The 23,970-nt window shown below is 44.8% G+C and overlaps 1 protein-coding gene across 14 annotated transcripts in view; it reads left to right on the top strand.

Moving 5' to 3' along the window:
- Positions 1-23,970, top strand: part of EVI5 (ecotropic viral integration site 5) — a 151,531-nt gene that overhangs the window by 102,299 nt on the left and 25,262 nt on the right. For 11 of the 14 annotated variants that reach the window (XM_084758770.1, XM_084758768.1, XM_084758771.1 and 8 more), the window contains one exon: positions 281-376. The exons of 1 other annotated variant lie outside the window; for it this stretch is intronic. In XM_084758770.1, the coding sequence (XP_084614896.1) occupies positions 281-376 (96 nt within the window). Of the gene's footprint in view, positions 1-280; positions 377-8,466; positions 8,699-21,863; positions 21,982-23,970 lie in introns of those variants that run through there. 2 more of the 14 variants (XM_084758764.1, XM_084758765.1) reach the window with 2 other exon arrangements.

The raw sequence follows: 23,970 nt of genomic DNA, 5'->3' as shown, positions 1-23,970 counted from the left end.
CCCCAGCTGCACAATCCCCAAACACCTGAAGTCCAAAAGGTTTTGTTTTTTTTTTTTTTCCCCCATAAATTTCACACAGGTTCCTTGGGAGGCAGAAGCTGATCTGAATTGGCAGACCACTTCCAAGTTGTTTCTGTCCCGTTGGGTGTAGTTGTCCGTACCCGGCTGCTTCTGAGCACTACTAATGCACAGTGTATACATGCCTTAGCATTTTGTAAAATCTGAAAACCCTCAGCTCTAGAGTCAACTGATTTGTTATCATGGTGTTTTTATGCTTTAGAACAAGGAAGAAGTCATGGCTGTGAGGCTCCGGGAAGCCGATAGCATAGCTGCTGTGGCTGAGCTACAGCAGCACATCGCTGAGCTCGAAATCCAGGTATGATGTGCAGATGCAGAGCAGGGGTTCTCCCTGGGCTCCAGCACAGCTGCGCCTGCGTCCACTCCTGGTGCTTCTGTGTGTGTGTCAAGTCCATCTGGAGGCCAGAGGCTGCAGCTGGAGTCTTCCTCCATTGCTCCCCATTTACCTGCCGAGACGGGCCTCTCACTAATGTGGCCAGTCTTGCTGGTCAGCTGGCACCTATACGGGTGCTGAGGGTCTGAGCTCTGGTCCCCCGACTTGGGTAGTAAGTGCCCTCTACCCACTGGTGAGTCTCTTCAGCCTTGGGGTGCATATTTATTTATACATAACATAAAGCTTTTACAATTTTCTGTTCTGTGATGTTGAGAACATTTACGCTGTTGTGTGGCTGGCAACACCATCCGTCTCCAAACCGTTTCATTTCCTGCATGAATTTCAGTGTGTCCATTAGACACTAACTTGGCATTTATTCCTTCCATAGCCCCTAGCGTCCACTATTTTACTGTCTTCTGTCTATGAAATTGACCACTCTAGGTACATTCTACTAAGAATCACGAACCATTTGTCCTGTTGTGACAGGCTGATTTCACTCAGCAGGGAGTTCTTCATTCATATAGGGCGTGTCAGAATTCCTTTTCTTTCTAAAGTTAAATCCATCCTTCATTGCACGTTCCGTGTGTGTGTGTGTGTGTGTGTGTGTGTATGTGTGTGTGTATGTGTGTGTGTGTATGTGTGTGTGTGTATGTGTGTGTGTATGTGTGTGAGAGTGTATGTGTGCGTGTGTATGTGTGTGTGTATGTGTATGTATGTGTGTGTATGTGTGTGTGTGTGTATGTGTATGTATGTGTGTGTGTATGTATGTGTGTGTATGTGTGTGTGTATATGTGTGTGTGTGTGTGTGTGTGTGTGTGTAAGTAATCCGTTCATTCATTTGTCTGCCTTCTCTGTTGTGAACAATGCTGCTATGATCAGAGATGTGTAAATAGCTGGTCGACGGCCTGCACTCATTTCTTTGAGGTATATGAACGTAGAGCTACTGGGTTACACAATAATTCTGTTTAATTTGTTGTGGAATTGCAATGCTATTTGCTGTAAAATGTGCCAGGACTGCATAAGTACAGGAATTGCTTTTTTTTTTTTTTTTCACAGCCTCACCACTACTTACTAATTTCCAGGAGCTTTGCAGTCTGGCATCCTGATGTTTTTGACGTGGTATAACATTTTCATTTTGACTGGCGAATTCCCAGTGGTTGGTAGCACCAAGAATCTGTCTACCTGATATTTAGCATTTATTTGTCATCTTTGGAGAGAAGTCCGTAAGCTCTTTGTCCACTTTTGCGCCTGTTTACCTTGTTGATGATAAGTTGCTTGTGTGTTCTCAGTATCAATCCCATGGCAAGTTATGTGGTTTATAAATATTTTCTTCTTAAGATTTATTTTTATTTGTATATGTGTTTGGCCTACATGTATGTCTGTGCACCGTACGGATGCAGTGGGCACAGAAGCCACAAGAGGGTGTCGGGTCCCTGCAGATGGTTGTTAGCCACCAAATGGATGCTGGGGATGAAATTTGGGTCCTCTGCCAGAGCAACATCTGTTCTTAACTGATGAGCCACCTCTCCAATACCAAGGGCTACCCTTCCTCTTTTTTGATAATGTCTTTTTTTTTTTAAGATTTATTTATTTATTGTTATGTATACAGTGCCCTGCCTGCACTTACACCTGCAGACCAGAAGAGGGCACCAGATCACATTATAGATGGTTCTGAGCCACCCTGTGGTTGCTGAGAACTGGGTCCTCTGTAATGCTCAGAACTGCTGAAACATCTCCTGGCCCCCATGGGTTTTTTTTGTTGTTGTTTTTTGTTTTTTGTTTTTACTATAGAATATGATAAAGTAGAAGGTATCCTATATGAATGTTGTTTGTTTGCTGTCTTAGTTTCTGTTGTTGTGGTAAAACACCATACCAAAAACAACCTGGGAGGAAAGGGTTACTCCATCTCACAGCTTGGAGTCTGTCATCCAGGGAAGTCAGGGCAGAGCTCAGACTGAAGCAAAATCATTAAGAAACACTAGTTACTGGGTTTCTGCTTGCTCAGCGTGCTTTCTTACAGCACTTGGGATGCCACCCACAGTGAGGTGGCCCCTCCCCTGTCAATCACTGATCAAGGAAATCTACCACAGGCTTGCCCACAGGTAAAGCTGGTATGCAGCGGCATTTTCTCAACAGTAGTTCCTTTCCAAATGATCCTACCTTGCTACCTTGTGTGGAGTTGACATAAAACTGGCCAGCACAGTTAGTTTAGTTTTTTTTCTCTCATTTTAGAAAATTTATTAAATTACATGTAGCATAAGTGTTTCCGTCAGTGACATTGCTCACACCCAGTGTCATGTGATCAACATTATTTTGTTGAAGAATATTGACCTTTTTCTTTTCTTTCTTTCTTTCTTTTTTTTTTTTGAGATAAGAGTCTCCACATGTAGCCCAGGTTGGCCTAGAACTCACTATGTCATGTAGGCTGGCCTAGAACTCCCAGAAGTACTCTTTTTCTCTTGCATCTAGGGTGCTGTGATTACCGGTGTGAGGTACCATACCTGGCTTATGATTCATTACGTAAATTATGATATTATACATGATTCTGTATGGCCTTTTCCAAAAGATTGCCATCTGTCCTCCTGTCCTAGTGCTGTGACGAGACACCACAACCAAGGCAACTCATAAGGAAACATTTAACTGGGGAGTTAGTCAGTGGTCATAGTCCATGGTCCTAGTTGGTGGTCCTAGTCCGTGGTCCTAGTCTGTGGCCCTAGTCGGTGGTCATAGTCCGTGGTCATAGTGTAGGGAACAAACAGGCATAAAGCTTTGGGAGAGCTTTACATCCTGGTTCGTAGGTGGCAGGCAGCAGGGGGTGGGGAGAGTGAATGGTCCTGACAGGGGCTTTAAAGCACAAAGCTTCTCCCTACCCCCAGTGATGGCTCCAGCAAGGCCATACTTCCTGATCCTTCCCAACCAGTTCCACTAACTGGGTACCAGGCATTCAGTCATAGGCGTCTGTGGGGCTGTTCTCATTCAAACCACGGTTTAACTTTCTAAACACATGACAGCTAGGGGTGGTGGCACATGCATGTAACCCCAGCAGCCTGTGTGTGCGTTGCACACGCAGAAGCCAGAAGCAGACACAGGATAGAGTCTCCTTCTACTGTTCTTTCTCTTTATTGCCTCAGGACAGGGTCTCCCACTGAACCAGAGACTCTTTTGGTGGATTGACTGGCCAGTGAGCTCCTAGGATCTGTTTGTCTCTGCCCCTGATAGGCACGTGTGTCCATGGCTTGGTTTTCAGTGGGATACTGGACCTTTAAACTGAGGTCCTCATCTTGCAGAGCAAACTTTCTTACCCACTGAGCCAAATCAGTTTTTGTTGATACTGAAATACTTGCCACTCAAATGCTTGCTACCCCAGGATACCCCAGGCTATCCCAGGCTATCCCAGGCTATCCCAGACCCATGCCCCTCTTGCTTCTGTTTTCTGAGTGCAGATTACAGGATGTACCACACAACCAGTGCAGTTCTTATCTTTTTAAAGGCTGAATAGCATTCCATTGCGTACATTGACATTTTCTTCGTCCATTTCCCACAGGTTGACACTCAAGTATCTTCCATGCTCTGACTCCTATGAAAGATGTTTTCATCTTTCATCCCAAAGCTTCTGTTTCTTTGTATCTTGAGTCTTGATGACTAGACCTTTCCCAGATTTTCAGCCTGGCGTGTCCTCAGGTACCTCTTTCTTACCCTCTGTAATGCATGCGAAGATGCACAGTGTGCAAGCTTTTGGCTTCAATAGCTGACATTAGTTTACACCTTACAGTTACTTCCATCTTATTAACAGTCCTATCTTAAAAAAAAAAAGACAAAGAAAAGGCTTTATGTGTATGAGTATTTTGCTTGCATGTATGCATGCCTGATGCCCCAAAGCCAGAGAGAGAGGTGTCAGATCCCTTGGAGATAGAGTCACAGGGGGTTGTGATCCACGTGGTGTGAGCTCTGGGAACTGAGCGGAGGCAGAGTCTTCTGCAGAGCGGTGAGTGCTTTTTCAACTCTAAGTGCTCCCTACTTAATTTTTCCCTATCCTTTCTCCATCAGGACAGGTGTTCTAATTCTCACCTTCCTTTCCAACTTGATTTCTTTCCCTTGGGGAGGACACAGTCTGTGCTTCCGCTGCAGTGTGCGTCCTCTCAGGTCTCCTTCCGGCCCCCTCAGTGCCTCTTCCTTCTCCTCCAGTGTGTGAGCATCTCAGTTATCGGTGTGTTATACTTGATGTGAGTGATCGCAGCACAGCTGATTGGACACCCTCTGCCTGTAGCTCCCTTACACTAACCCATGCCACTGCAGCTGTTAAGCATTTTTTCAGCTTTTCTGTCCCACTGTGTGCGTCTGCAGTCCCACTGTGTGCATCTGAAGTCCTTTGCGAAGAAGAGCTATTATTTGGCTTCATTATTTCTAACATCAGCATATACTGATAGATGATTGAAACATTCTCATGGATTAAAAGAATGTGTAACCGTTTATTTCTTGAAACACCATTTTGATCTTCAATGTTGTTCCCATTCAAAAGTGTAGACGTGAAAAACAGGTTAAATTATGAATTTAAGTGGGGGTATTGGCTTCAATTCAGCCACGATTTATGGAGTGTTTATGATATTACTTGGATTAGTAAGCAGAATACAAAAAAATCCTCTTTATTTAGTTTAATGGTGAGATGAGCAGAATAAGCGAGCTGTGCAGTATATAGTTCTGAGGACAGTGAGGGCCATGGCGGGAAAGTAGAAGGAAAGGAAAGCACTGAGAATGAGGCCGCCAGTCCTTTACTAACTGATCAGGCGCGTAGAAGGGATGTTTAAAGAAGGCTTTGAAGGCAAGCCTGCGGGCTGGAGACTCGGTGAGAAAAAGCACTGCTGTCCTTCCAGAGGACTTCTGACATCCACAGGCACCTGCTTGCGCGCACACACACACACACACACACACACACACACACACACACACACACCATGTAATTAAAAATAAGAAGAAACAACGTCAGACAGCATTCGGCAAAGAATCCACTGCTAAGGACGAGGGCCTATGCAGAGTGCAGCCGTCACCGTGTGGAGTATGGGGGGGGGTAAGGGGGGGGGAGGAGGTCAGAAATAAAGAGGGCCGGTCACATAGAACCGCGTAGCTTCGGCTTTTCTCTGAGCAACACGGAACATCATTGAGACGTTTTGAGTATAGAGATAGAGAACATTTAGCCCATTAAAATGCTTAAGTTAAGCTGGGTGCAGTGGCGCACACCTATAACCCAGCACTCTGAGAAGTAGAGGCAGGCGGATCTCTGTGAGTTCGAGGCCAGCCTGATATACAAAATTAGTCTAGGACAGCCAAGGCTACACAGAGAAACCCTGTCTCAGAAAACAACAACAACAAGCTTAAATTAAACCTCATTCAGAATAGTGTGTGTAAGAATGTGTCATCTTTAGATTGCTGGGAAATGATAAAAAATCCTCTTTCCTCCTGTTTGTGGAGCTTTCCGCTGCTCTGTTGACCCAAATGCGGTTTGAACTCTATCTTTACATTTATACTGTATAGAACTGTCTGTGTCTACTTCTCAAGGCATAGAAAAGTTCATTTTAGCTCAGATAGTTGAGGAAAACAGGTGAGAATTAAACCCGTGCTTCCTGATACTTAACCCTGGAACTAGTTTGTATTTTGGTTTTTTTTTTTTTTTTTTTAAATAAGCACATTGGTTTATCAAAAACATGTTAGACCGTGCACTAAGTAAGCCTTTAAGCTTGTATTCCTTTTTTTTCTCTTCTTCTTCTTTTACAAATAACGGAAAGTTTCATTTAAGATGGCATGGCACTACTCAAATTCAGCTTGGTTCTTTTCCTGGTACTCAGTAACATTTACCCACTTTTGCTGGCTTGCCCAACAGATAACCTCTAGGGTTGCCTCAGACGGGCAATACCCCAACCACTCTTGGCTTAGAAGACGCCCACTCAGAATTCTGTTCTGACAGAGAATGTGGGATCTAGGTTTAAATCAGTGTGCCCAGAGCAGTGTGCACTTTCGACAGAGATAGAAAGGAAATGATAAGGGTCTTTACTGTCACCTTTAAAATATTAATGCTTTTAATTGTGAGAAATTGCAGTGTGATCACTGAATTACAGAATCTACCATAAAGCTTTGTAATTGACTTATACTTTCCAGCTTCCTAAGCTAATAGTTGCACAGTGGGTGATAATTTATATGCTGTGCTGCAGCGACAAAAAGGCTCCATCTGCTCCTCAAAGAATATTTATTTATTGTCTCCCTTTTGAACAACTTACCTAAAGGATAAAATATTTACTTTCAGGATTTTCACTTCAGGCATTTTTAAAATTTAGAAATAGCTGGTTTGTAATTATCTCAACAAAGATGGTTGGGTATTGAGAGGGTCCCAGTCTGCTTCCCGTCCAGTCGTTAGGGCTTGTGCCTGGCACTTCAGTATCTGCTTCCTGCAGATAGGATCCATTGTGGGCACGCTGCAGACATTGGCTGGTCTAGCTCACAGCCGTGGAGAACATGCAAATCTGTGAAACTGTCACAGTTGGAGGAGCCTGAGGATATAACTAAATATTACAGGGTCAGGGTTCAGGTTAAAAATGCCTAGAAACAACAGAAAGGACAGTATGAATTAAATTATAAATTTAATTCATAATTATCTGTCAGTACTGGTTCATGAACCTTAACAAACATAGCTAGAGAGTGTAAGATGCTTATGGGAAAGTAACTTCTTGGTATATGGAACTATCTTCTCAATTTTTCTTTGAATTTAGGAGTATTACAAATAATATTTAATGTAAATATCTGATTTCATAGTTTTTAGAAACTCAGCTATGTAGAATTTTAAATATCTGTAACAAAGGATATTTGTTGCTAGTTGAGCTATAATTTGTGAGAAAACATTTTCTAGCTTTTTTAGTATGGAGGCTGACTTTACACATACGTTTGTCCGATCTTGTCAGAAACTCCACTCTTAAATCCTAGTGTGCTTCTCTTTGTAAGTCAAACATAGCACTGAAAAGATGTAAGAAAATAAATCTGACTTCTCTTCCTCCTGCACATTTCAGTACATTATCTTATAGATACCTAAGTGTTTTCATGTTCTTCTGGGTACTAACGTCTGCTGAAGCCCCGAATCCATGACCTCAGATTACAGGAAGCTCTGGGGCTCCTCAGCGTACATGAGATTAGTGAGATTTGCTTTTAGATGTTTCAAATGAGTCACCCCGAAGTCATGGCGAGGCTACCACTTACCACATTTACTGTTCTGATTAAGTTTTTCATGGGGCTGAGTTATAGATCAGTAATAACTTATTAAAGTTTGGTGGTTGTCCGTGTTTCAGTTTTATTCCGTTCATCAATCAGGGTGCTGCCAGCCGCCTTACAGTCATTTCATGTCAGCTACAAAGCATAAGACTCTTGCCTTCATAGGTGGATTGAAAATAACAAATTAGAACTTAAGAATTCCAACTAGTCTGTAAGGTGATATTGTGGCCTCCCTGGCCATTCAACCTAGTTTTGTAAAATGACCATAATACTGTTATTTCACCTTTAAAGCAGTTAAGAGCCAGCTCTTTGGACGTCTTTGGTGAAGCAGGATGGCTTTTATGGGAGAATGCTGTCTTTGCGTGTTGGGGGCGGGGTTCATGGGGGAGTGCTGTCTTTGCGTGTTGTGGTCTCTTTTGTTGAGTTTTCCTTCTGCAGCTGTAACATAAAATGCTTTTTAGAATGTAAGCGCCACATTTGGCATTTGAGACTAAGCAACCTGCATTGTGTCATGACCTTGCTAATACCACAGGCCTCTGTAATAGTACTCCCAGAGAAAACCCACATCCTATGTATAACCTTAGATTTATTTTGAAATCGTTATGAAAAGAGCATGGGGTGATTACTAATTGTTTCTGTTATTCCCTTTATGGTTGTAACCAGTGTTTTCCAATTTAACTAACAGGACTAAAATATCAAGGTCTATTAAGTAATTATTTCAAATTCTAGAAGTAATATATGAAATTTTAATTACTATGTTTCAGGTGAAAATTTTGTTTGTATGTCAGACATCTGAAGAAAACTCATAGTGGGGAAAGCCAGTGGGACTTAGAGTAGCCAGTGCGTACGTGTACGACGCGGTAACCCCCTGCAAGTTTGCACACTGAAGCAGCCGTTTGCCAGCCTTGGACTGAAGATCCTCAAGCCTCCCCCTGAGAGCGAATCCAGGCCTGCCACCATGACTGTCCCCAGACGCTTTTAAACCCGTTTTACTAATCAGTGTTTATATTTTCTTTCTATTTCTTTGGTGTTCTTTTTTTAAAATTATTTACTTATTTATTGTATGTGGGTGGGTGTGAATGTGGGTGTGTGCCCACCACAACATGCTCGTGGAGAGCATGGGACACTGTAGACTCAGTTCTACCTTCTGCCAGCTCAAACTCAGGCTGTCAGGGCAAGCACCTGTGCTGCTGAGCCGTCTTGCAGCCTCCCTCCACACTCCATGTGAATCCTGAGGACAGATGCGTAGCTACAAAGTTTCTTTTAACACAATATTTTTATTTTGTTTTTGTGGAATGTATAGTGCCTAGACACAAAATTACTTCTTTTCTTTTTTTTTCTTTTCTCTTCTCTTCTCTTCTCTTTTTCCTCTCCTCTCCTCTCCTTTCCTTTCCTTTCCTTCCTTTTCTTTCTTACAGTCCAGGTCCTTTACTTCCTTTTGCACATCAGGCCATGAATTCGTACGGAACAGGCTCCAGCAGCTCAGGCTCCTCCCCGTTAGTCCTCACACAGTGAGCGTCTCTGGGTGACGCAGGCTGGCGCTTCAGCTGAACACAGGTGCCCTTCCTTCTCCTTGGCGGCTGCTGCTTCTTCTGGCCGTTCTCCTTCACGCACTCTAGGAAGCTGTCCCTGCTCTCAGAGTGCTCGGTGTGCTCAATGTGCACATTGATTGTCTTGGCGAGAATCTTGCCCTTAACCTGCCTGTTCACAATGACACCCACGGGATGCTGGGTGACGTCGTAGATTCCTCGTGGTAACACTTACGGGGCATTCCTTTTTCAACAGTGCCCATTGCCTTCATGTCTACAATATCACCCTTTCTGTAGATTCACATGTATGTGGCCAAAGGAACAATCCGTGTTTCCTGAAAGGCCTAGAGGACATACAGCCAGTGCCCTTCCTCTTTCCCTTCCTGTTTGTCATTTTGGGGAGTTACTGGAAGATGGCTGCCGTGGCTAACACAAAATTACTTTCAACACAGTATTTTTTATTTTGTTTTTATGGTGTATATGTGTGTGTGTGTGTGTATGTATGTATGTATGTATATGTATGTATGTATATTTTTAGTGTTAGAAATTGAACCAAGTTACTATGTTTTTAACAATTGGTAATCCTTGGTGCGTGCCTATAACCCCAGCACTCGGGAGACAGAGGCAGGGGGATATCTTTGAGTTCGAGGCCAGCCTGGACTACAAAGTGAGTCAAGGACAGCCAAGTATACAGAGAAAGCCTGTCTTGAAAATAAAAAACAAAACAAAACAAAAAAAATTGGTAATGTTATCCATTAATTGAATGGTTAGATTTTGGTATTTTCCAGATTCTTACACATCTTTTAGGAAGAATAAATAGCTACAAGACATATTAAGTGGCAAAGAGCAAATTTGAGACAGTATTTTACTATTTAATGTGTTAAAGGTGTATTACAGATATGTCTTATGAGCATGTATGTTAAATACATGCATACACACTTAATGTATTTAAAAATATTTATCTATGGGGCCTGGAAAAATGGCTTAGCAGTTGAGTCCTTCCTGATCTCCCAGAAGACTGAAGTCTGATTCCCAGCCTGCATCGAGCAGCGCTCCGTACCTGTAACTACAGCTGCAGAAGGTACAAGCGCACATTTTGCATATGGAATCATGATCATAAGTTTTAAAAAATAAAATACACACACTGGTATGTTTAATGTACATATTAATGTGAATATTTATTTAACTAAATTTGCATGGGACCATTCCTTTAACAAAAGACGAAGTGTTTGTCTTTAAATGAGTTTGAAGTGTTTATAGTAAACTCCATTAAAAATGTTGCAGTGTTGCATCTTAGAATGGAAGGGCTGGGTGATACAAAGAGTCGTACCTAGGACATCTCTCCTTGCCGTGAGGAGGCTGCGACTTTTAAATACTCACACATTTAAGTTACCTCAGGGTAACCATTGCTAGAAAGAAAACAAGAATTACACCTTTCAGATGAAAGGACCAGCCGACCTACCACACTCTTGTCCTAGAGCCCATGAGCTCTGTCTACTTCTCTGGTGCATGTTAGCCACGCTGACCTTCACCCTTGAGGCCCCGCAATACCTGCCTTCCTTCTTCTTTGTTGTATTTGTTTGTTTATTGAGACAGCATCTCACTGTGTAGCCCTGGCTGTCCTGGAACTCACTATGTAAACCACCAGGCTGACCTCAACTTGACGGAGACCCACCTGTCTCTGCCTCGTGCAGAGTTCCGTGACTAAAGACGAGCACTGTTATGCCCAGTTGTTCCCACTTTTCTGTGAGGACAGTTGCTCTTCTCCTCACGTTTGCAGTTCTTCCCTGAATGACTTTGTCATCATTTGAATTTCAGCCTCGAGTCTCCCCCTGACCCACTGGGTTTCCCTAGCATCCTTCTCTCACCCTCTGCCAGTTATTTTACCTCCTCCCTGGGGTCTGTGTTTGAGCGTGTGCTGGGATGTGCTGTGGTTTATGTGTAGGTCAGAAGTCAGTTTCCCCCTATAGGTTCTGGCATTGAGACTGGTCTAGCAGCTTAGTAGCATCTTTTTTTGTTGTTTTGTTTTTTGAGACAGGGTTTCTCTGTGTAGCCTTGGCTGTCCTGGACTCTCTATGTAGACCAGGCTGGCCTCGAACTCACAGAGCTCTACCTCCACTGCCTCCCGAGTGCTGGGATTAAGGGAGTGTGCCACCACACCCAGCTGCTTGGCAGCATCTTTTTGTTGTTGTTGTTGTTGTTTTGTTTTGGTTTTGGTTTTTTGAGACAGGGTCTCTCTGTGTTAGCCTTGGCTGTCCTGGACTCACTTTGTAGACCAGGCTGGCTTCGAACTCACAGTGATCCACCTGCCTCTGCCTCCCGAGTGCTGGGACTAAAGGCGTGCGCCACCATGCCCGGCTCTTGGCAGCATCTTTACCCATGAAGCTTCCTTAGGGCTCTTATATTGTATTCTACAGGCCCTTACCAGTGTTTGAATTATCTTCTTTTAAAAATTAACTGTTGCTCAGTATGGTGACCACACCTTTAATACCAGCACTCAGAAAGCAGAGGCAGGCAGTGAGTCTGAGGCCAGTATGTTTTACATAGCAAGTTCTAGGGCAGCCAGGGCTCTGTAGTAAGACCCTGTCTCAAAAACAAACAAGGCCAGGCATGGTGGCGCACGCCTTTAATCCCAGCACTCGGGAGGCAGAGGCAGGTGGATCGCTGTGAGTTCGAGGCCAGCCTAGTCTACAAAGCAAGTCCAGGACAGCCAAGGCTACACAGAGAAACCTTGCCTGAAAAAGCAAAACAACAACAACAACAAACCAACCACCAAGCAAAGCAAACAAACAAAAACCCCAAAACAGACAAACAAGAAGCCTTCAGGTATACAAGTTAGAACTTTGTTTCATTTAGTTCTGAGTACTCAATTAGGAGCAGGAGGCGGTGGTATCTTGGGCGTGGAAGGAACTGGCTATAATTTAGATGACTGAAGTATGGATATCTTCAGTTCAGACCAGCCTGGGATACACTGCAAACATCTGTTTCTAAAAACACGCTTTGCAGCCCAGGCTAGCCTGGGATTCATAGTGCTGCCTCAGCCTCCTGAGTGGTAGAGTTAGGCATGTGCTACATACCTGGCTTCCAAACCAGCCTGTTGATATGCCTTATATTTGTTTACTCTGGTGTCTCCTTGTTTTAGAAAAAAAAATGGTGTTAAAACAATGTTTTATTTGGACTTCAGAATGTTTTAACTGAATAATTCCTAGCCTTGGAAGTTAGCAGTTAAGGGGCTGGAGAGAAGGCTTAGAGGTTAAGAGCACTGACCGCTCTTCCAGAGGTCCTGAGTTCAATTCAGCAACCACATGCCTGCAGGGGTACATGTAGGTAGAGCACTGTATACATAATAAATAATAAATAAATAAACAAATAAATAAATCTTTTTAAAAGTTAGTTAAGAATGTAGAAGGACTGTTGTAAATATTACAAGGCTAAAAAGTAGTAAAGTACCAGGTATAATCACAAATTCTGTTTGACTACTCTAGACAGTAATAAAGCATTTTTAGTCCTTTTGGGGAAATCTGAATAGGAACAGGTTCAATGGTACTATGGAATTACTGTTAATTGAGGTTTTCACTGTCTACAGGCCAAGTTATAAAGAAGGGTTCCTCATCCTTAGACAGCGCACAATAAAGTGTGTACCAGTAAATGTCATAATGTCCAGTGGGTCACGAAAGTCCATGTGCCAGGTAATGTGGGTGAGAAAGACGGAGAAGGACTGAGGCAAAGTGTCTACTGCACACGCTGCCACAGCTCTTCTGTTGGTTTGAGAAATTTGAAAACTGCGACGGTTGGGGAAGTTGAGGCAGATGTAATGACAACCCTGGTTTCGCTGTTCGCCTCCTGCCTTTGAGCTCTCGTTTGCTGGGCTGTTGGGTCTGATGGATCTCTCAGGAGCTAGTTTCTCAAAATCTCAAAAACCTTGTTGTTTTGATTGTACAGAGTATTTAAAAGCTTCTAGATTGAAGCACGGCCTTTTAAAATCAGCTGTCTTCCTGTCTAAGGAAGTGCCCTTCCTGTGGCAAGATAGGGCAAGCTACAGCCAACACTGAAGCAGATGAGGAAACAAACAAGAGTGGCCTTTTTGGCCTACCCATTGCAATTTATCTTAAAAAATTGGTCTGGCTAAATTTCTGGCCTCTAACAAGTTTGAAGAGCCTGCTTTCCCTTCCCTTCTCTTGCCTGCCCCAGGGCTTTTAGCTCTGCCCCACTAAACTCACTTTCCTGGCCACTATCAAAGCAGCTGGATGCTCTTTTCTTCACTTCTTCGCTGAGCTATGGCATGCAAACTCTGTCCCTTAAAACCCTCTCTTCAGCCTGCTGGCTTCATGTTCCACATTCGTCTTTCAATTGTGGGTGGTGTGTTGGCTGCAGCCGACTCAGCGTCTGAATGAAGCATCTGCTCCCACCCTGACCGTGTTCACAGCTGCAGATACTTGTTTCTTCACTTCTGGTGAACCGTTTGCTACTTTTTTTCCAGTGAGCCAGCAGAGTGTGATACATCCTTAGCACACTCTGTCCTCCTCACATTTCCTCTGATTAGAGCTTCCTGTGATTGGGGGATAAAATGAGTGAGTGTTCGCCTGCAACATCAGTGTTACATCTCGGTACAGTAACTATCTACAATGCATTCAGGGTCTGTACTGTACTCTGTCGGACCATTACATAAGTGTGTTAGAGAATTCGATAGTCTCCTTCATTTATTGCCGTCTCTTTCCACAGACACTGGTGCAAACTAAAAGAATTATTTTGTTGGTTACCAAGTCTTTTTCTTCTTCATTCTTCAGAATAGTTCTCAATTTTCAGTCACAAGACTCATGTGTCTGGGCTTACATCCTAAACATCTTTTTAAATTCCTCATTATACATTATCAAATTTTAGTATTTTCTGAGCCAGGTGGTGTGGATCTCAGAGTTTATGGTCTATAGGAGTTCCAGACCAGCCAGGACTAACCAGAGAACCCTGTCAAAAGCCGAGTTAAGTAATTGAAAGGGTAAATTAAAGACCCCCGACAGCTTTCTTCTGTTTGTGTTTTTAAATATATTTACTCCAAAAATGTACAGACTCTTGGTAAATACGTTTATGAATCCTGGCCATTTACCATGTGAAATGTGGCTCCTTTTCTTATATGTAAGATTATACTAACATCTGTAGTGGAACTGGGGAATTATTTGATTTGTTTTTCCATTGGTTGAGACATTAAGGCCTGGAACTTGGAGATCTGCTTAGGCAAGCACTGCCTCCCTGGCTGAGATTGTCTGAGATCCTGGGGGAATAGCGTAAGATTATCTGAAATTAAAGTTAGTGAGATGTTTTATGTATATAATTGGAATATGCTTAGACTTTCTTAGTTCATATTTGAAATAGCTAATTTTAAAATGTGATGAAGCCAGTACATTTCAAGCATAGGTCTTCACACTGAGTATCTTAGAATTTCCCCTTCTGTAGCTTTCAATCATACTAAATTTCAAGCCCCAGTCTAAAGATGTTTGAAACCCACAGGCCAGGAGTGGGTCCTCAGTTCCTATGCTTACAAAACTCTCAATCATAGTGTTTTATAATCATCTTTGACATCACTGTTTTAAGATATTTGTAGCAAAAAAAAAATATTTCTACCTTAGATAGTTTATAGTATTATATTCAGTTATTAACAGACTTAGAGAGTATTTTTTTTTAACTGTAGCTAACAGAAAATCCAGCCTAAATTGATTTAAGTAATAAAGACTTACTTGTTCATATAACTGAGAAGCCCAGAGGTAGAGAGGCTTCGGCAATCTTTGATTTGGAGTCCCAGTTACTGTTAAGCATGACTCTGTAGTCTTTACCTTCTTGGATTCTTTTTTTTTTTTTTTTTTGCCTCAAGTAGTGTTAGACATGGATTTAGAAGTAGAATTTTCCACTTTCAGTATCATAGTATTTTCCAAAGTGACCAATTTTGGATGATTCTGGGTTGCAGATGTTTTAAATTAGGGATTCTTAACCTGTATGATGACTAAACTATATAAATTAAGAAATTAAACTTTTAATGTATGGAGGTTGTTGATTTTTTTTCTTAAAAATGAAGTTCTGATGCTTGAATTCCAGGCCTGCACGCAGCACACGTCCGCACGGCCAGCCCCAGTTCTGGTTTTAGAGTAGGTGTTATGGACTTTACCGTTCCTGTTGTGCAGTCTGAGTGGGTTATCAAGTCCGCACCCAGTAGGTAGGCTGATCACAAAAGCCCAGCACCCAGTAGGTAGGCTGATCATACAAGCCCATCACCCAGTAGGTAGGCTGATCACACAAGCCCAGCACCCAGTAGGTAGGCTGATCATACAAGCCCAGCACCCAGTAGGTAGGCTGATCACACAAGCCCAGCACCCAGTAGGTAGGCTGATCACACAAGCCCAGCACCCAGTAGGTAGGCTGATCACACAAGCCCAGCACCCAGTAGGTAGGCTGATCATACAAGCCCAGCACCCAGTAGGTAGGCTGATCATACAAGCCCAGCACCCAGTAGGTAGGCTGATCACACAAGCCCAGCACCCAGTAGGTAGGCTGATCATACAAGCCCAGCACCCAGTAGGGAGGCTGATCACACAAGTCCAGCGAACTGGTTTGCAGTCATTGCACAAATGGTATGACTTTGAAAATGTTTGCTGGAAGTTTTGCACTGTATCTTCTTTTTCTGGACATTTAATGCAGGTCGGACATCTCTAATCTGAAAATCTAAAATAAGAAACTTTCTTGAAGTGGACACAGTGCAACAAATTGTACAGGCGACCCACAGATCTCAATCAAATGTAAATCCATTAAAATGTCACTGAAAACCGTTTTCAGCATATGTGAATAGTGAGTGTGTGAAGTGTGATTAGCTAGGTGTGGTGTGCACTCTGTAATCCTAGCACTGAGGAGCTGTGGTGTGCGTTCTGTAGTCCTAGCACTGAGGAGCTGTGGTGTGCGCTCTGTAGTCCTAGCACTGAGGAGCTGTGGTGTGCACTCTGTAGTCCTAGCACTGAGGAGCTGTGGTGTGCGCTCTGTAGTCCTAGCACTGAGGAGCTGTGGTGTGCGTTCTGTAGTCCTAGCACTGAGGAGGTGTGGTGTGCGCTCTGTAGTCCTGGCACTGAGGAGGTGTGGTGTGCGCTCTGTAATCCTAGCACTGAGGAGCTGTGGTGTGCACTCTGTAATCCTAGCACTGAGGAGCTGTGGTGTGCGCTCTGTAGTTCTAGCACTGAGGAGCTGTGGTGTGCGCTCTGTAGTCCTAGCACTGAGGAGGTGTGGTGTGCGCTCTGTAGTCCTTGCACTGAGGAGGTGTGGTGTGCACTCTGTAGTCCTAGCACTGAGGAGCTGTGGTGTGCGCTCTGTAGTCCTGGCACTGAGGAGGTGTGGTGTGCGCTCTGTAGTCCTGGCACTGAGGAGCTGTGGTGTGCGCTCTGTAGTCCTGGCACTGAGGAGCTGTGGTGTGCGCTCTGTAGTCCTGGCACTGAGGAGGTGTGGTGTGCGCTCTGTAGTCCTGGCACTGAGGAGCTGTGGTGTGCGCTCTGTAGTCCTGGCACTGAGGAGGTGTGGTGTGCGCTCTGTAGTCCTAGCACTGAGGAGGTGTGGTGTGCGCTCTGTAGTCCTAGCACTGAGGAGGTGTGGTGTGCGCTCTGTAGTCCTAGCACTGAGGAGCTGTGGTGTGCGCTCTGTAGTCCTGGCACTGAGGAGGTGTGGTGTGCGCTCTGTAGTCCTGGCACTGAGGAGGTGTGGTGTGCGCTCTGTAGTCCTGGCACTGAGGAGGTGTGGTGTGAGCTCTGTAGTCCTGGCACTGAGGAGCTGTGGTGTGCGCTCTGTAGTCCTGGCACTGAGGAGGTGTGGTGTGCGCTCTGTAGTCCTAGCACTGAGGAGCTGTGGTGTGCGCTCTGTAGTCCTGGCACTGAGGAGCTGTGGTGTGCGCTCTGTAGTCCTGGCACTGAGGAGCTGTGGTGTGCGCTCTGTAGTCCTGGCACTGAGGAGCTGTGGTGTGCGCTCTGTAGTCCTGGCACTGAGGAGCTGTGGTGTGCGCTCTGTAGTCCTAGCACTGAGGAGGTGTGGTGTGCGCTCTGTAGTCCTGGCACTGAGGAGCTGTGGTGTGCGCTCTGTAGTCCTAGCACTGAGGAGGTGTGGTGTGCGCTCTGTAGTCCTAGCACTGAGGAGGTGTGGTGTGCGCTCTGTAATCCTAGCACTGAGGAGGTGTGGTGTGCGCTCTGTAGTCCTAGCACTGAGGAGGTGTGGTGTGCGCTCTGTAGTCCTAGCACTGAGGAGGTGTGGTGTGCGCTCTGTAGTCCTAGCACTGAGGAGGTGTGGTGTGCGCTCTGTAGTCCTAGCACTGAGGAGCTGTGGTGTGCGCTCTGTAATCCTAGCACTGAGGAGGTGTGGTGTGCGCTCTGTAGTCCTAGCACTGAGGAGCTGTGGTGTGCGCTCTGTAGTCCTAGCACTGAGGAGCTGTGGTGTGCGCTCTGTAGTCCTGGCACTGAGGAGCTGTGGTGTGCGCTCTGTAGTCCTAGCACTGAGGAGCTGTGGTGTGCGCTCTGTAGTCCTGGCACTGAGGAGGTGTGGTGTGCGCTCTGTAGTCCTTGCACTGAGGAGCTGTGGTGTGCGCTCTGTAGTCCTGGCACTGAGGAGCTGTGGTGTGCGCTCTGTAGTCCTAGCACTGAGGAGCTGTGGTGTGCGCTCTGTAGTCCTTGCACTGAGGAGGTGTGGTGTGCGCTCTGTAGTCCTAGCACTGAGGAGGTGTGGTGTGCGCTCTGTAGTCCTAGCACTGAGTAGGTGTGGTGTCCGCTCTGTAGTCCTAGCACTGAGGAGACTAAGGCAGGTAAGCACAAAGCCTGGACTTCAAGTCCAGTCTGCATGACTTAGCAAGATACCATCTCAAAATAAAAAAAAAAAAAGAAAGGTCTAGGGACATATCTCAATGGTAGGTCATCTCTCTAATATGTAAAGCCATGGGCTCAGTCTCCCCAGTTTATAAAGACAAACCCAAGTACATTTGTTTTGTTTTTTGTTTTTTGAGACAGGGTTTCTCTTGTAGTCCTGGAATCCCAGTCTTGCTTTATAGACCAAGCTGTTCTCGAACTCACAGAGATCCGCCTGCCTCTGCCTCCCAAGTGTTGGGATTAAAGGTGTGCACCAACTCGCCCGGCTAATTGTTTTTAATACATAAATAACTTCTTTGTTGTGGCTTTCATTTTGCCTCAAAGAGTTCTCATTATGCATATGCAAGGATTTTAAAAACTGGAATATTAAACACTTGTGGTTACAAAAATTTTGGAAAAGTGATAACTTAAGCTCTATTGCTTTTCATATTAAATTCCCAGGAGAACATGATGGAAGTAGTATTTACTACTGGAACAAGATGTAGTTTTCTAAAGAAAAAAATTTTTTTATGTGCTGGGCATCTATCCCAACTCTTCTCCCCCCAAACTAGCCAAGTAATGTGCCACTGAACGATATTAAACTCCCAGCCTTCGAACGGCAGGTCTCCCCTGACCCCGTGGCAGGGACTACCCTCTTACTTGCAGCTGCCGAGGGCTAGGATTGTAGACATAGGCCACTGTGCTTAGCATAAAACGTGGATTTGAAATGCAAAGTCAACAAAACCTTTGGAGGGTAGATATTTTTTCACTGATGTAAATGAAATATAGTGTAAGCCACAGGTACATTTTTAGCAGGTGGTGTGAGGAAAGGAGGAATGAGTTGTTTTGTATTAGAGTGATTTCTTTCCTCTTGGTACTATGAAAATGTACATGCAGACAGTGAAGACATGGTGCAGTTAACACACGTGCAGGCAGTGAAGACATGGTGCAGTTAACACACGTGCAGGCAGTGAAGACATGGTGCAGTTAACACACGTGCAGGCAGTGAAGGCATGGTGCAGTTAACACACGTGCAGGCAGTGAAGGCATGGTGCAGTTAACACACGTGCAGGCAGTGAAGGCATGGTGCAGTTAACACACGTGCAGGCAGTGAAGGCATGGTGTAGTTAACACACGTGCAGGCAGTGAAGGCATGGTGCAGTTAACACACGTGCAGGCAGTGAAGGCATGGTGCAGTTAACACACGTGCAGGCAGTGAAGGCATGGTGCAGTTAACACACGTGCAGGCAGTGAAGGCATGGTGTAGTTAACACACGTGCAGGCAGTGAAGGCATGGTGCAGTTAACACACGTGCAGGCAGTGAAGGCATGGTGCAGTTAACACACGTGCAGGCAGTGAAGGCATGGTGTAGTTAACACACGTGCAGGCAGTGAAGGCATGGTGCAGTTAACACACGTGCAGGCAGTGAAGGCATGGTGCAGTTAACACACGTGCAGGCAGTGAAGGCATGGTGCAGTTAACACACGTCAGCCACTGTCTTCACTCTGTCCTCTGTTGCTTTACCAGATGTTTATCTGTACATCCATCCAGCCGCCTTATTATTTGATGCATTTCAGAGTATGTTATGTTATTTTTTGCTCCTAAACACTTAAGCACACATATTATTAACCTTTTAGTTAAAAGCTTTACTCACCGACTCTTTGGCTTAAGGCCGAATTCAAATCCTGAGGTAGGTATTTTTGTGGCAAAACTAATGGATGTGCAGCTATGCCTGTGACAGTTACTGTTTTCATGCCCTCTTGAGCCATTTATGATCTGGCAGAAAGTGTGTGCGCAGGGTCTGCTTGGTGAGCGTGGAGTGTTGATTCGTGGAGTCTTTCTTTACCAATTACTCTACTTAGCAAACCAGTGAGCTGGCAATCTGCTGTTATCAGCTCGACCAGGGGAATGCCTCAAGAACGCAAGTCTCTGGGAAATCTATTAGTGTGGTGACACTTTCTCCTTGCTTATCAGAGACCAGCATATGGAACTACTTGAAAATAGGAAGCCACAAAAGGAGCTGGGAAAATCTTAAACATCAGATAACCGAGTGAACTGTTTTATGAGTAGTTCTTTAATATATCTCTGTGAATATATGTTCTGCTTTTATACTGAAAGAAGGCATTTACGAAAAAGCTTTAAGGTAATATTTAAGTGAAAGTATTTGCACAACATTAAAAATCAAGAATTTGTCATTAAGTAATGGTTGCGAGATTTCTGACTCTTTGTTTTCACTTTTAAAAATATCAGTGCTCTCTCCTCAAGTGGAGCGCTGAGCCCACATACACAGGCAGGGCTCTGACAGGCGTATGCAGTGCGGATGCTACTGCTTAGTTGTTTTCCCTCAGTTTACCCTGTATGCATTGACAGTTGTTACTCATTTTCCAAGTCATATTTAAATGTAAATGCATTATCCACTCTATACATTAGACTTAATTGAATGTAGTATTTTTTCCCCCTTGGAAATTCTTTCTGTCCATGCGTACAAGTTCAAGGAACATGGTTTTTACAGTTTGGCTGTTGCTGGGCTTTGTGGCTCTGAGGACGGAACCTAGGGCCTCCCGTGTTCTGGACAAGCACAGTAGCCCTGAGGCCTGTCTGCCTCTTTCGATTTGTTGTGCATTGTTTTAGGTGTCTTGTTGTTTTGTGGGAGGAGCTCATATACCTTTTAGGTGATGCTCTCTTTTTTTCATTAAAATTCTTCCATTTTTTAATTTAAAATTTTGTTTTAGGTTTATTTATTTTTATTTTATGAGTGTTCTGCTTCCATGTGTGTATGTCTGTATGTTTGCATGCTACCTGCAGAGGTCAGTGAGGGTGTCAAACCCCCCCGGAACTGGAGTTACAGGTGATTTTAAGCTGCCGTGTGGGTTGAGAACTGAGCTCCAGTTCTCTGGAAGAACAAGTACTCTTAGCAGCTGAGCCGTGTCCCCAGCCCTCCATCTTTGTCATTGCAAAGTGTTTCAGATGTCCTCTTTTTCATCAGTGCTATTTTTCCTCCAAAGATATAAATAAATAAACTGCTCTAGCAAATTTATTTTTTAGCCAAACCTAATAACCACCTTTGGATAGAACATCTTTGGACTCAGTTGTTTTAAACAGACTGTCCGATCTCTGTCTTGCATGAATTGTTTCCCGCAGGAGAGCGTGGATGTCAATCACTGTGGCCGCCTGGTCGCCAGCTTTCCTTTGCCTTTGTTTTGTTTTGTTTGACACAGGGTTTTCTCTGTGTAGCCCTGGCTGTCCTGGAGCTCTGTAGACCGGGCTGGCCTGGAACTCACAGCTATCCCCTTGTCTCTGCCTCCCAAGTGCTGGGATTAAAGGTGTGCGCCCGGCTCAGTCTTTCCAACCTAAGGCCTTTCTCTGCTTTTCTCCTCCCTTGTAGTCAGAGCTCAGCTCAGGTTAATCATCTGCCCTGTGTTGAGCTTTTATCAGCTCACATCTTCCTACTGAGTTCACTTCTTATTTAATCAAGGTTCTAGGTAGGATAGGATATGAAAAGGAGAAATCCCCACCCCCAAAGGATTGCTGGAGGCATCTGAAGAGTGATTGTGACCCCATCAGTCCCCTGTGGATGAACAGTAGCCCCAGTGCGGCTGCCTTTTGGGGTGCTGGCACTGGGGGACTGCGTCCTGTGAGAGCAGTGGTGTCATTTCCTGCTCTCAGTGAGCACCCTTTCTCCAGTGCGACCTCCCTTACGCTCACTCACTCACCCCCTTGACTCCATACTTTTCTTACTGTGAAGAGGTGGAGTTAGTGCCGAGGCCAGGCCGACCTCAGGTCCCGCAACCCTGGAGAACACTGAAGTGCAGAGGCCAGGCCGACCTCAGGTCCCGCAACCCTGGAGAACACTGAAGTGCAGAGGCCAGGCCGACCTCAGGTCCCCCAACCCTGGAGAACACTGAAGTGCCGAGGCCAGGCCGACCTCAGGTCCCCCAACCCTGGAGAACACTGAAGTGCAGAGGCCAGGCCGACCTCAGGTCCCCCAACCCTGGAGAACACTGAAGTGCAGAGGCCAGGCCGACCTCAGGTCCCCCAACCCTGGAGAACACTGAAGTGCAGAGGCCAGGCCGACCTCAGGTCCTGCAACCCTGGAGAACACTGAAGTGCAGAGGCCAGGCCGACCTCAGGTCCTGCAACCCTGGAGAACACTGAAGTGCAGAGGCCAGGCCGACCTCAGGTCCTGCAACCCTGGAGAACACTGAAGTGCAGAGGCCAGGCCGACCCCAGGTCCCCCAACCCTGGAGAACACTGAAGTGCCGAGGCCAGGCCGACCTCAGGTCCCCCAACCCTGGAGAACACTGAAGTGCCGAGGCCAGGCCGACCTCAGGTCCCGCAACCCTGGAGAACACTGAAGTTCAGGGCTGCGTTCACTAGGCATCCCCCGCCCCCCACGGTTTCCTGTTCTGTGCCTTTGAAATACTTAAAATGTGGGATGAATAAAAAAGTGATTTAATATTTATAAATCATTAAGTGCCATGTTTCCAAGATATCTAAGGGCACAATATATATGAAATATTAGATAAGCTTAGTAAGCATAGGGTGTGATCTATGTTTTAAATTCATATCTTAAGTATGAATTTGCTGTTGTAAATGTGAAAATGTCTGTATATGTTTTTGCGTATACAATATATTTTGAAAACTACAAGTCAAATGACTTTAACTATATTGTCTTTGGATTTTTGGGTTATGTATAAATTGTTCATTTCGATTTGTTTTAATTTTGAACAGTGAAAGCGTATGTAAAGACATAACAGGTTCAAACTAAGCTTTAGGAGCTGGAGAGCTGGCTCAGGAGATAAGAGCTGCCCTCCAGACGACATAGCTTCTGTTCCCAGCACCAGCACTGCAGCTCACAGCCGCCTAAAGCTCCAGCTCCAGGGCGTCTTCCCGGGGCACTTGTACTCGTGTGTAAATACTCACCCGACATGTACACATAAACATAAATTGTACATAATAAATTTTATTGTGTATGAAATATGAAATGATAAGAAACCAGATGTGGCTGTAAATTATAATTTTGAAAAGCAGACTCATTAGCTTGGGTGGTCCTTACAAAGGGCCGTAGCATTTTCTCTTGAGCTCCTTTTATATTCCCGCTCCCTGTTAGGAGAAGCTAAAATAAATATGTAAATAAGGATGAAAACTGGGACAGCTGTTCTGCTTGGAGCTTCTCCCGTTGTAAGTCTACCCATTTGTATCACCTTTTCTCATGTTCGGAGTGCTGTACTGTAACTCCTGCGTAACCACTTTACTCTTTTATTTAAATTTTGTAGAAATAAGCTGAGCATACTGCTGCACGCCTTTAATCCCAGCACTTGGGAAGCAGAGGCAAGCGCATCTCTTGTGAGTTCGAGACCAGCCTGGTCTACATAGTGAGTTTCAGGACAGCCAATGCTACATAGTGAGACCTTGTCATGAGAAGGAAAAAAATGGTAGAAATAGCAAACAGGGTTGGTGTGTTGGTCTACCTGCAAGAGCGAGAACAATTCATGGCTTGAGTGCTGTCTTTCTCTGACAGAGCTCCACGAGAGAAGCCACTCAGAAAACTAATCTGAGTGGGTTCTTGAGTTAGCAGCAACCCGGGGCGCACAGGCATTAGTAAGGCTTTATGTGTGATCTGCTGCTGCTGCTGCTCCGGGTGTTAAGGCTTGATTCCCCTGCAGACCTTTGAGTGAGAAGGGTTCATATGTGCTCAGTGTATTAGCCACTATTTTTACCAAAAAGTGACAGACACGAAGAAGCTTTATGGTTTCACTTAATGGAGAAAGAGAGACGACGTCAGGAATGGCTTTGCTAGGGTCCCGACTTTATCTCTGGCCCTTGGGTCAAACAGACTTCTAACTACGGTGAATCAGTTCAGTGGTTTTTCTTTTCTTTTCCTTTT

Source organism: Acomys minous, assembly GCF_964271855.1.
Source record: "Acomys minous genome assembly, chromosome: 15".
Classification (NCBI taxonomy): domain Eukaryota; kingdom Metazoa; phylum Chordata; class Mammalia; order Rodentia; family Muridae; genus Acomys; species Acomys minous.
The sequence above is the reverse complement of the archived record's forward strand: the minus strand, read 5'-3'. Positions and strand labels throughout refer to the sequence as shown.